At 52.9% G+C, this 12,371-nt stretch overlaps 1 protein-coding gene across 12 annotated transcripts in view; it reads left to right on the top strand.

Moving 5' to 3' along the window:
- The window catches only part of PAX8 (paired box 8), a 59,529-nt gene that overhangs the window by 27,451 nt on the left and 19,707 nt on the right, over nucleotides 1–12,371 (top strand). For 7 of the 12 annotated variants that reach the window (XM_086700611.1, XM_086700607.1, XM_086700618.1 and 4 more), the window contains exons 3-7: nucleotides 5,743–5,908; nucleotides 8,356–8,556; nucleotides 9,895–9,983; nucleotides 10,295–10,420; nucleotides 10,680–10,855. In XM_086700611.1, the coding sequence (XP_086556737.1) occupies nucleotides 5,743–5,908; nucleotides 8,356–8,556; nucleotides 9,895–9,983; nucleotides 10,295–10,420; nucleotides 10,680–10,855 (758 nt within the window). Of the gene's footprint in view, nucleotides 1–5,715; nucleotides 5,909–8,355; nucleotides 8,557–9,894; nucleotides 9,984–10,294; nucleotides 10,421–10,679; nucleotides 10,856–12,371 lie in introns of all 12 variants that reach the window. The other 5 variants (XM_086700614.1, XM_086700620.1, XM_086700616.1 and 2 more) reach the window with 2 other exon arrangements.

The raw sequence follows: 12,371 nt of genomic DNA, 5'->3' as shown, positions 1-12,371 counted from the left end.
GGGGAGAACCTAGCACGGAACCACTCGCCATCCATCCAGTACCAAGTTTGAGCACACGCTAAGCTGGAGGCACACAGTGAGTTGACCACCGAATAGCAAGGAAGGAAATGAAAGAGATAGGAACAGCAAGTATGACTACTTCTCGAGAAGTCCGGTTGAAAACAATCATCAGAAAACATTTCATAGTCAACGGGGGGAATATTGGGAGGACGGGGAGGGGTTGGGGAAGCGGCATAGAAGAATGTGATTGAGTTTGTAGGTCCAGGGAAAGACCTAGTAGAAAGGGAGAGGTAAGTAACACAAAAGAAAAGTGAGGAGGGGCGCCTGGGTGGCTCAGTCGGTTAACCATCCAACTCGACTTCGGCTCAGGTCATGATCTCGTGGTTTGCGAGTTCGAGTCTCACATCGGGCTCTGCGCTGACAGCGCGGAGCCTGCTTGGGATTCTCTCTCTCCCTCTCTCTCTGCCCCTCCCCCCCGTCTCTCAAAATAAATAAACTTAAAAAAAAAAAAAAAAAGAAATGTGAGGCTAATTTATGGAGTAGGGTTCCAGAACGGGTAGAAGGGCAAGGCATCAATGCGAAATGAATGAGAAGTAGAAGCAATAGCTTTACCTAGCTACTGTCTCTGCCCCAGTCAGTTAGCCTTGGGGAGAGAAGTGCAAGGCACAGGCATGAAGGCCATGCAGCAAGACGGGGCTAAAGCCAGATGCGGAAGGCTGTCTCTCAGCATGCCCACCCCTTTTGTGCTAGTCTAAGTCCTAATGTGCCCAGGGAACCCATAACCATGGATGCCAGTGCAATCCGATGTGCAGACTTGGGGTGCAAGATGGAACAAGAGGTTGGAACGCTAGGTTTCTGTGGTCCTGGAACACTTCCTTTAGGAATGGTTTGAGGCCCTGGCCTTTATTCCAGAAAGGCACCAGGCCAAGGGGAGCAGCTGGGAGGTTGCAGTGGGTGACCACAGGCCCGGCGAGCGTGCTGGGGAGGGACACCACCACCGGGCTAAGTATGGCAGAGCCCAGTTAGCATCGGCAAGGCTGTTCCTCCGTGGAAGGGGAGTAGGCATGCTTGATCTAAAGGACATCCCAAGGCAGCCACAAGCCCCTCCCGCTATAGTCCTACCAAGGGTCAAACTTCCACCTTGACACCCTTTGGAGATTAAGCAAAAATCCCCAGGGAGTTACATGGAAATTCTCCCAGAACAACACCTTGCACCAGTGTCGCTCTGGGACCGGGCAGAGGCGTGAGGAATGAGACAGAAAGAAAGAGGAGAGTATTGGAGTCTGCCATTTAGAGATCCCACAGTGGAGAGTCAGTGCGATGTGACCATCACAACAGCCCCACACGTTTGAAAAGCATTTTTCGTGTCTCATGTATATACTGAAGCATTAATTCGACTTTTATGACAGGTGCCAGGTAGACAAAGACAGCAAAGGTCCTGGCCTTGAGGAGGGCCCTTTGGAATATAAATAAAGAGACTTATCAGTGCCCTCAGTGACATGACAGAGACTTGTATAAAGGACTATGGGCCCAGGAAAATTCTCCATGTGTCTTAAAGTTCTGGGATTGGTACACATAACAAGAATTTTAAGCGATGAGCGTCTCTCTTTTCCTCCTACCATTCCTGTTCCTTAGAGCTCTATACGGAGTGAAGAAATTACCAAAGAAAATCCTAATGCCTTCCTGAATGGCACTTTTCCATAGTATACACTTCCGGACAGCAGGCTTCATCTGGGGTTTTGCAAGGATCAAAACCCCTCAGTGTCGAAACCCCTTAGTTTCCTTCTGTGGCCCTGGGAAAGTCGGCATCCCCTTGTCTGAGGGCCTCCGCACTCAGAACCTGCTTGTGTCCGGCCAAGCAGTCTTGTCTTCCTCTACCATACCCACCCATGACGCTCCAGACCATGCAAAGGGCCTTTGCTTAGGAAGCTTCCAACCTCTTTCGGGTTCACACCTTCCCACTAGTCCAACCAGGAGCTCCCACTCATTCCCGGCTTCCGGCCTCAAAGCCCACCTCATTCACAGCTGCATGGAAAGGTGGTCAGCACGGTGGGCGGCCCAGCCCATCCCGGTGCAGGAAGGAAGGCTGCACCCACCTCTGGGCATTTGGTGGTGACTCACCCAAAGGACTCCACTCCCCCACACCGGACATAGGAAGGACAAAAGTCCTTCCATTATGGGGACTCAGCTCAACGCCTCAAACCATACGGGCCATCTCCATCTTCTGTTACCTCCCTGCTACCTGCCTGTCCTACACCACAGTAAATGTCTTCCAGTGCCTTGAGAGCGCCAAGACCTTGTGCGTGGACTTATTTTCCTGTGGATACTTCTTCACCTGGTTACCTCCTGGTCATTCCTCCCTGCAACTTCCATCTGACCACTTATGGGCTCCCCTAACACCTGAACTTACCTTTTTCAAGAAACTTCTCCCTCACCATGGTGATTCCCAATTTATGTGACTGCATCCCCCAAAGATTGTAAGTTCCTTGAGGGCCCGGTTTCCTGTCCTATTCAAGATGGCATCCTCAGTGCTCTGTACCTGAGCCGTGGTAGGCACTTCATACGTACATGTTGAGATAAAAAGAAATGAAAATTTTAACATACAAATAATATGAATTATTATTCTTAGAAGGTAGGGCTGAGGTGGTAGATGTACAAATATTTAGTTTCTCTCAGTTTTCTTTCCCTGCCATTGTCCAACCTAAACCAGTGGTTTGCAACGTGTGGTCCCAGACAAGCAGTATCGGCAGCATCTGGGAACTTCGTAGAAACAAATTCATGGTTCCATCCTCGACCCCCTGCTTCAGAAACTCAGGGCACTGGGCTCATCAGCCTGTGTTTTTAAAAGTTCCCAAAGTGATTCTGATGCAAGCTCAAGTGTGTGAACCACTGCCCCAGTCCTAGGTCCAAGCTTGGGACATAACATTCAACCATGTGAATATTACAAATTAGAAAAACATTACACTTCTATCAAGATTTCCATCAAACCAAATACTCCTACACCCTCATTTCCACATCTTCTTACAGCACTTGTTATGGGTCAGCATGAGACACAGGAAGAAGTTTCATTCAATGGATGAGAACAGTAGTGCTAAAAAAAAAAACCTACAAACTTTCTCAAATGATAAAAGTAAAAACAGACAGAGTCGATGCAAGAATCTGGCCCAAAGCTCCTTGTACAGCAACACAAAGTCACTCAGAAGCCACTAAAATAAAATAAAGCACCAGAGCATTTATAGTTTAGGGGCCAGAGGTATGAGAACACCTTCCATTTCACACTGATGCTGGATGATCCAATAAATAAGCCTTCAGGAGGGTTCCTGAGGGCTTAGGTCTCTAAGAATCCTGATCAGCCCTTCAGGAAGATTTAGGACAATAGCCCATACGGCTCCAACAGAGAAACAGATAGGGCTGATATATTTTTTTTTAAGGCACCATATCCAATTCAGGTCACCCCCAAAATGGCGCTTGGTTTTTTCAACTTCTACCTTTCTAGGGGTGAAGAACTCCACCTTCAGGAAAACTTGCTTCCAGATATAGAGGCTCTAGCCCCCACCCCCAAACACCTGAACCTTGGTAGATGACGTGGCAGATCGAAGTTCTGGAAAATGGGGACAAAGCTGGACAGTTCACGGTCTTGTCTGCGTTTGGGTGGCTGTCTGGCGCCCCCTTGTGTTCAGTGTCTGGACCCAAACGAGCCAAAAGACCATAAGGATGGACGAATGAGGATCAAGTGGCTAAGCCATTCTCCAAGAATGGCCTGTAGCCATGAGAAGCTAGCCGCATGGGCTCAGGAGAGGGTCATCTGGGATGTCCTCCCAGCCCTGGTGGGAAAGCACTCGCTGGGACAAGCTGCCTAGCAGAGCACAGGTGGAAATTGTGCTCCAGCTCACCCAGTTGCCTCCACCAGGGAGATGGATCACTGTGTCCCTCCTGCTGGGTATTTGGCCAGCAGGCTTTTTCCTCCTGACATTGCCCAGACCAGAGGCTTATAGCCTCTTTTTTTTTTTCTTTTAAGAGAAATTGACTATTTTGCTGAAGCCAGCTTGGGCCCCTGAGGGGACATTGCAAGGCAGTTCTGAATGTGCTAAGTCAGTGGGCGATAATGGGCACTGTGTGCTCTGAGAGGCGCTTCCCACCCTTGGCCGTAAATAGTCCTTAACGGGCTCACACAGAAGGCTTGGCACTGGCTCTTCCTCCTTGCCTGCTCGCTCCCCCTGACGCCCACCCCTCAAGCTCCACCATCCCAGCCATATCACCAAATCATGCCCCAGTGTGGAAAGATCTCCTTCATGCCCAGACCATGGCACCTTCAGTGCAGTCCCGCAGGGGCAATGCCAAGCTTCCAGGGTCGGTTCTGGACTCAGCGCAAGTGCAGGACTCAACCCAAGAAGCACTGATGGGAGCCTTAATCTTTAGCTAGAGCCTGGTTGCTCCTCAAATGGGCTGAGTCACCTAAGTCATAAATCAGGTCACTGAAACTCTCCAAGCCCCAGTATCTTCATCAGCAAAAGGGATATTTCAGCCCTGGAATTAGTCCAAGCTGGTCTAGGGATTTTAGAGAGTTGAGAAGGTTGGTAAGTCTAATAGACAAGCACTTTCTTACCTTTAAGCCTTTCACGTGCTGTTCCCACTGCCTGGAACAGTTTTCTCCCTTCACTCCTTCACTTGGCTAACACCTCTTTATGTTCAGTCAAAGTTCAGACTTCTCCAGGAACCCTTCTATGGTCCCCTAAGCCTGGGCTTGGTCCCCTTCAGTGGTTCCCATAACTCCCTACTTGGGCCCCATCCCAGCAGTGGTCACGTGGTCTGGTAATTGGCTATTTGTTGGTCTGGGCCCTCACTTTAGTAAACCCCGTGAAACAAGAACAGAGATCACATCTGTCTTATTCACCTGGGCATCTGCAGGGCCTGGCACATAGTAGGCACTCAATAAATACATTGGAACAGGTAGAAGGGCTCAGAATGAAACACAGGCTGGGGCCAGAGGGCAGAGGGCAAGTCGGGAAGGCAGCTAAGGAACATGCACACGCGTCCACGGCTTGTCCACGTTCTGCACAACTGCCTGCAGCCTGACATAGTCCTGGGCCCCCGGGAATGGATGGCAGGGAGTTCTCTGCCAGTCCTGTTAGTCCTCTGGCCCATAAAGAAGAAACCATGGGGTCACTCACTCGGGCCAGGAGCCCACACACAGGGCCTGGGCCCACTCTGCCCTGGCTCAAGCAGAGAAGCTCTGCTTCGGTTCATTTGTGTTTGTGTTTCTCAGTGCAATTGTGCTTACAAAATCTGGCTCTGACAAATGTAAAGACCACTGAATGCCCTCATCTGATAGATAAGGAACGGGGAGCCAGAGAGGAGAGGGGACTTGCTCCAACATCACACAGCTCGGTGTCAGAGTAGGAAGACTCTGCATCTCCAACCCCTTTCAGAGGGAGGGAAGAAGGTGGTGGGGTTGGCATTCAGAGAGGAGGGCTGAGGGTCTCAGAGGAGCCTGCGCAGGTCCAAGAGGTGCCCAGACTGCAGCGCGCCCCTCTGTGGCATCATACACCACCCCCCAATGGGAGCTGGCCTCCCTCTGCAATGGGAAACAGGGGGCATTGCATCAGGAGAACCCGAGGGCACGATGGTTAGAGTTCACGTGCACGGTCTCTCATGCACACAAGCACCCACACCCGGGCTAATTCCCACCCACCCGCCCTGCCTGGCCCCTGACAGCTGTTCCTGGGACTACTGTCTTCTTAGGCCACGGAGGGCTGAATCAGCTAGGAGGGGCCTTTGTGAACGGCAGACCCCTGCCTGAAGTGGTGCGTCAGCGCATCGTGGACCTGGCCCACCAGGGCGTGAGGCCCTGCGACATCTCCCGCCAGCTCCGAGTCAGCCATGGCTGTGTCAGCAAGATCCTTGGCAGGTAAGCACAAAATTCACCACACGCCACCGTCCCTGCAGGGCTTGCCTTCTGCAGCCCACCTCGCAGCCACCCTCCCTTCCCCCAGGGGACTCGGGTCCATTCCCGATGTCCAGCCTTGGTCCCCGGGACCTGAACAGTGTGATGGCACTTCTGGGCCTCCCCCTTATGCACTGCTCTTCTTCTGTTATTTTCCTGCCCTTTCTTCTTCTTTGTCCACTTCCCCTTCCTTTTGTTTCTCCCTCCCACTTTTCTCCTTTGTCTCATGTCTTATTTTTATAGGCTTCTCTACTCCTAAAGCAGGAGCATCTTCCCCAAAGCACCCCACCCCCACCCCCGCCAACCGCTGAGACCAAAGGAAATGGAGCCACCCGGGAGGGGCACATGATCAGAGGTGGCTCCTGCGGCCTAAGCCCCCCATGAGGGATGTCTGAGTGTGCTTCTCAAACTGGTAACTCCCAGAGAAACGGCAGCAGAAGCATCAGGGGGTCCTGATGAGAGGCAGCTCCTAAGGCCTGGTCCAGACCTACATATAAATCACAGCATCCACTCTGGAAGCCAGGCCTGGGTGCTGTGATTTTTATGAGATGACCAGGTAACACGTATGATCACTAACCACAGAGCAGTGGCTCACAGCCCTGGCTGCATCTTAGAGTCACCTGGGGAAAAGTAATTTAAAAAAAAAAAAATATATATATATATATATATATATATATATATATGTCTCGGCCCCAGCCCACACCAATTAAAGCAGAACTTTAGGAGAATGAGCCCAAGTTTTCGTACAGTGCTAAGGCTCCATCAAGTGATTCCAACTTTCTGCAGCCGGAGTTGAGGACCACTGACCCAAAGGTTCAGGTGGAACCAGGAGCAGCAAAGCCCTGCTTCTGGATTGACATAGCATGGTCTGGAGAGCCACTCCCAAAATGCCCCTGCACTGGGGGACTTGGGGCTTTGCATCAGTTCAATGTACCTGTCTCCCTCACCCAACTGATAAGTGGATTCAAGAAGAAGGGCATCTGAGTGACTCAGTCAGTTAAGCATCCGATTTCGGCTCAGGTCATGATCTCACGGTTCGTGAGTTCGAGCCCTGCGTCAGGATCTGTGCTGACAGCTCAGAGCCTGGAGCCTGCTTCAGGTTCTGTGTCCCCCTCTCTCTCCGCCCCATCCCTGCTTGTGCTCTGTCTCTCTCTGTCTTCCAAAAATGAAGAAACATTAAAAAAAAAAAATTTTTTTTTTAACGGATTCAAGTGGAGTTCTGGTTTAAAGAGGCAAAGAGCCCTGAACTGTAACTGAACTGTGGAGAGCCCTGGCTTCCTACCGAAGCTGTCAGGGTAGCATGTGCTCTGTGGCTAGGGTCAGGAGAGGGCTTCCCAGGGTGGGCTGGGGTGCCCCAGAGAGATGAGCCCTGGAAGGCTGTGACAGGCAAGCGGAGTTTTAAAGAACCAGATTTTATTTCATTGTAGAAGAAACCACAGAGTTTCCACAACAAGGAGGGCAAAGCTATCCTGACCTAAGTCTCTGATCCGCCAAAGCAGCTAGTTGGGTGCTCAGAGGAGAGGAGAAGTGGAGAGCCTGGGAGAGTGAGCTTGGCTTATGGGGCTGGACGTGGCCAGGGATCCAGGACAGGCTGGTATTCCAGAGTCCATGAGAAGCAGCTTCAACATGAACCATGTAACCTGGTAGAAAACCAGTGGCCAGCCAGGGGGGAAGGGAGGGGAGCAAAGGTGAATCAGCCAGACCGAGGCAGAGGGCCCAACGATCCAAGCTGGCTTCCTGGGGAGGGTAAAGCCAGGATGGCCAAGAACAGTGAGTCATGCTTTAACTAAGAAAAGCTGGATAGAGGGGCACCTGGGTGGGTCAGTCTGTTGAGCGTCTGACTTTGGCTCAGGTCATGATCTCATGGCTCGTGAGTTCGAGCCCCGCATCGGGTTCTGTGCTGACAGCTCACAGCGCCCTGCTCTGTGTCTCCCTCTCTCTCTGCCCCCACCCCCACTTGTGCCCTGTCTCTCTTTCTCTCTCTCAAAAATAAATAAAAACATTAAAAAGAAAGAAAGAAAAGCCGGATAGAGAAACCCACCACTGTGAACTTGTATGTACACACGCAGCATGGGCATCACAATTTCCTTTCTAAGAAGGGAAATCTTTTGTTCTCCACAGGTGGCTCTTGTAGGAGCTCAGACACAAGACACTGGCCTGAGGGAAAAAGAGAGAAGCCAGGTGTCCAGGGTGAGGTCTTTAGCAGAGTTCGGCAGCAGCATAAACCTACCCATGCAAGGGAAACAGATAGTGCCAGGAACATCAAGTGTTTGAGGCCAGCCCTGGGGGGGTGCGTTTTAGCCCCCAAACCCCTCCCAGAAGCTTTGGAGAGGAATGAGAGTCTCTGGCTAAGTCCCGGCCGGAAGACCCCACCTGCTTATTGGGTAATTCTTTGGGGTTCTCTATTGGAGTAGGTACTACGAGACTGGCAGCATCCGGCCTGGAGTGATAGGGGGCTCCAAGCCCAAGGTGGCCACCCCCAAGGTGGTGGAGAAGATTGGAGACTACAAGCGTCAGAACCCTACCATGTTTGCCTGGGAGATCCGAGACCGGCTCCTGGCTGAGGGGGTCTGCGACAATGACACTGTGCCCAGTGTCAGCTCCATCAATAGGTAAGAGGGACACAGCAGCCGGGGGCCAAGGCGCCTGGGCTTCGGGGGAATCATGACAGAGACCTGAAGAAGGGCCTGGCTTGGGTAGAGGGGAGCCTGAGGAGGGGCCTACTGCTGAAGAATTAAGCAGGAAGCCCCCCGGCCTCCGGGCAGACATCACACCTCCCCACTGCTAGGAGACATTTCTGCCCCCACCCCACCCCACCCTGGGTTGTACTTTCCACAGTTTCCTTCCTCACACGCTACATCCTTTTTTATTCAATGAAAGAATCTTGAACTGATCCTTTCTTGGGCCACATGACCCCTAACCCGGCCCTCATTCAAGCATTCACCCCATTGTTTAGTCATTCAATTATTCACTCACTACCTCAGTCAATCATTTCCTCACTCACTCATTCATGTATGTGTGATTCACTCGATTTATGTGCTAGGCCCTGGACACACACAATCCTTGTCCTTGTGGAGCTTACAGTCTAGGGGGAAGACAGACACTAATCAAGTACTAATCAAGTGCCCACACAAACAATTGTATAAGTGCACTGTAAGTCCTCCTGAGGAGAGAAACATGCGGGTATGTGAGCTAGCATAAAGCGACTTGGTTTAGGAAGGTATGAAAAGATGTCCCTGAGTAAGAACGATGAGTAAGAGTTAAATAAGTGAAAAGGGGAGCCAAAGGAGCCTTGAGGCAGCACATGCAAAGGACCTGTGGCTCATAGATCTTAGACAAGAAGCCGAAAGAAAGCCAGCAGATAGACGGGGAACATGGGGTAGGCTGAGGTGGAAAGGTCAGCAAAGACTGCCTTTTAGAGGCGGGTGGCCATGTCACATATTCTTACCTGTGACCTATAAGAAACTTGGCAGACTTTAAGCAGGAGGCTGACTGGCATCTCAAAAAGTCCACTCTAGCTACAATCGGGAGAATCGAGTGGAAAGGGTCAAGAGCAGATAGGGGCAGGCCAGGGAGCGATCCCGGAGGGAGAGACTTGGTAGTGGCATGCACTAAGTTGCTGACAGTGAGATGCAGAGAGGGGTCAACAGCAGAGAGGTTTACAAGGTCAAACCCACTGAACCTCATGATGGGCTTGAGAGAAGAGGGAAGGAGGCAGACGTGAACTCCGCCTGTATCTCTGCCTTGAGTGACCAATGGAACTGATCATGAAACGGGAAAACTGGGAAGGACCAGGTGTGAGGAGTAAGGCCATGCATTTGATTGTAGCAGGTTGTAATCGAGGTGCCTTTAAGATACCCAGGTGGGCTCTCAAAAAGGCATAGATCCAGGCCAGCGTGAGTCCTGTTTCCTCCTCTTCTCTCTAATAGCCTTTCTTGTCTTCCTTACAGGATCATCCGGACCAAAGTGCAGCAACCATTCAACCTCCCCATGGACAGCTGCGTGGCCACCAAGTCCCTGAGCCCGGGACACACGCTGAGTGAGTGCTGACCTGCAGGCACACTCAGCCTCGCACACCCATACCCATCAGCAAAAACAGTCACACACACACACACACACACACACACACACACACACACCCGCCTGTGCGGACTGAGCCCTTCCACCAACAAAGCCTTGCTGGGTCCCGGGGAAGATGCACTGACATACTTAGGGGTGGAAACATTTCCGGCAGCCTTGATCCAAGAACCCCCACTCCAGTGGGCCCCCTGTCTCCCCCATGGTGGCAGTGGGGGCTCCCAGGGGTGTCACCCGCATGTGCTGACCCTCTCCCTCTCCCCCCCACTGCAGTCCCCAGCTCAGCTGTAACGCCCCCAGAGTCACCCCAGTCAGACTCTCTGGGCTCCACCTACTCCATCAACGGGCTCCTGGGGATTGCTCAGCCTGGCAGCGACAGCAAGAGGAAAATGGACGACAGTGAGTGTTGGGGAGCCAGAGGGCAGGTTGGGGTGGGGGGTGCAGGAGGGCAGTCTACTCAGGCTCCACAGGGACCGGTGGCCCCAGACTTTGCAGCTCCCGCCTACAGCACGTGGCCCACCCCCCAAGCTGGCCACAGTCCCGCAGCCCGGAGCCAGGTCCTTCCCATCCCTCTGCAGCCCGAGTCTGCCTTTCCACTCTGGCCTGGGGTGTGGTAGATGGGTCCCCTGAAAGCTCTCTCCCTGCCTGGGGATGCCAGGTGACCAGGACAGCTGCCGGCTGAGCATCGACTCCCAGAGCAGCAGCAGCGGGCCCCGCAAGCACCTTCGCACGGACGCCTTCAGCCAGCACCACCTTGAGCCGCTCGAGTGCCCATTCGAGCGGCAGCACTACCCGGAGGCCTATGCCTCCCCCAGCCACACCAAAGGCGAGCAGGTGAGCAGCCGGGTGAGCAGGTGAGCGGCGGCGGGCAGGGGCCGCAGCAAAGCGCCGTCTCTCAAAGACTCCCAGTCAGCCTGCAGTCCAGCCGCCAGAGCAACTAGAACTTGCTCCGACGGGCTCAGGGCGCATGCTTCATGCAGCATCAAGCCTCACAGACTTTATTTTCCCAGATGCTGGCATCTCCTCCCCTCCCCCCGCCCCTGCCCCAGCACTCTTGCCTCTCCTCACCTATAGCCTCTGAGCTCTGCCTTTTCGGGAAGAGCAACACAACCATCCCTCTGTTGCCCTGTGGCTTTCCCAGACCGCAGGGGTCGGGTCCTACAGCTCCAAAGCAGCTCCTCCAAGCCCTACGCCATGACCTCAGCCAGCACCTGCAGCCTACCTCTGGCCACTCACACCCGCACACCCTACGACCCTGCATGACTCACGCTCCCGAGCACACCGCTCTCGTTCACACCTCTCTGCACTGGCACAGTGCACGCCCTCCCCGCACAGCGCCTCGCCTCCCACCTTTCTGCCTGGAAAAGTACCGCTTGGCCATTATGACTCAGCTCAAGCATCACTTGTCCATGAAGCATGCCCTGCCCCTCAGACATGCTCCGTCTCTCCCTCGTCTGTGCTTCTGCATACCCAACGTGCCCCTCGGGTAACTTCTCACATTGTGCTGGAACTGTCTAGTGGACAGAGGTGTGGACAGTGGATTTCATAAGGCAGGGCGGCGTCTTGAAGCATCTTTTTTTTTTTTTTTTTTTTTTTTAATCTCCGGCACCTAACGTTGTGCCCCTTTTAGAATAGATACCCAGTGAAGACGTATGGGTGAGTGAGCTGAGAAATCCAGAACGCTAAATTTCAAGTTACAGGGGAGTTTTTTGTTTTGTTTTTGTTTTTGTTTGTTTGTTTTTATTTCTCGTGCTCAAGACAGGTGAGATGGTTTATAGTGGGTCAGCTTCCGGGAAAATGTAGCAGAGATGTCACGGGTCTCCCACGAGCCCAAAAGAGACTCCACAAGTCTGACAGAAACTCCAGGGCCGCTGGCCCCTCAGTTCATCTGTATCTGTCCGCAGTAGCTGTGACCTCCACCCCCTCCCCCACGGGATCAACCAGCTGAGGAATTCCCTTAGGGTGGGTCCACGCGTCCCACTTTGCTCCTGCTAGCGTTTGACCCAGGAATGAGGCAAGCCTTACGCCTTTAAAATCTGAGCAGGACAACATCGCCGATGCCAATAACCAGCTGAACCACTGCCAGTGACCGTCTGGGCTGCTGGGTCCATGCCAGCACCGCAGCTGGGCCAGCAATCTGCGTCAGCGATTTTATCAGGCCGGGCTCTGCACCCCACGAGGGGGTGCAGAGAAAGCTGGCCATCAGCAGACCTGGGGAGAGGGTCCGGGTGCTCATCAGAGAGTCAGCACATGGCTCCCTGAGGGAAATGGGGCCGCAGCCGTGGGCCCACGGGGAGCCCGCTCTGTGGGAAGGAGCCTGCGTAACCCCAGTGTGCAAACAGCAGCCATC

This window comes from Puma concolor, chromosome A3, assembly GCF_028749965.1.
Source record: "Puma concolor isolate L17-30 chromosome A3, mPumCon1.1.hap2, whole genome shotgun sequence".
In the NCBI taxonomy this organism is placed as follows: Eukaryota; Metazoa; Chordata; class Mammalia; order Carnivora; family Felidae; genus Puma; species Puma concolor.
This window is presented reverse-complemented; position numbering and strand designations above follow the sequence as displayed.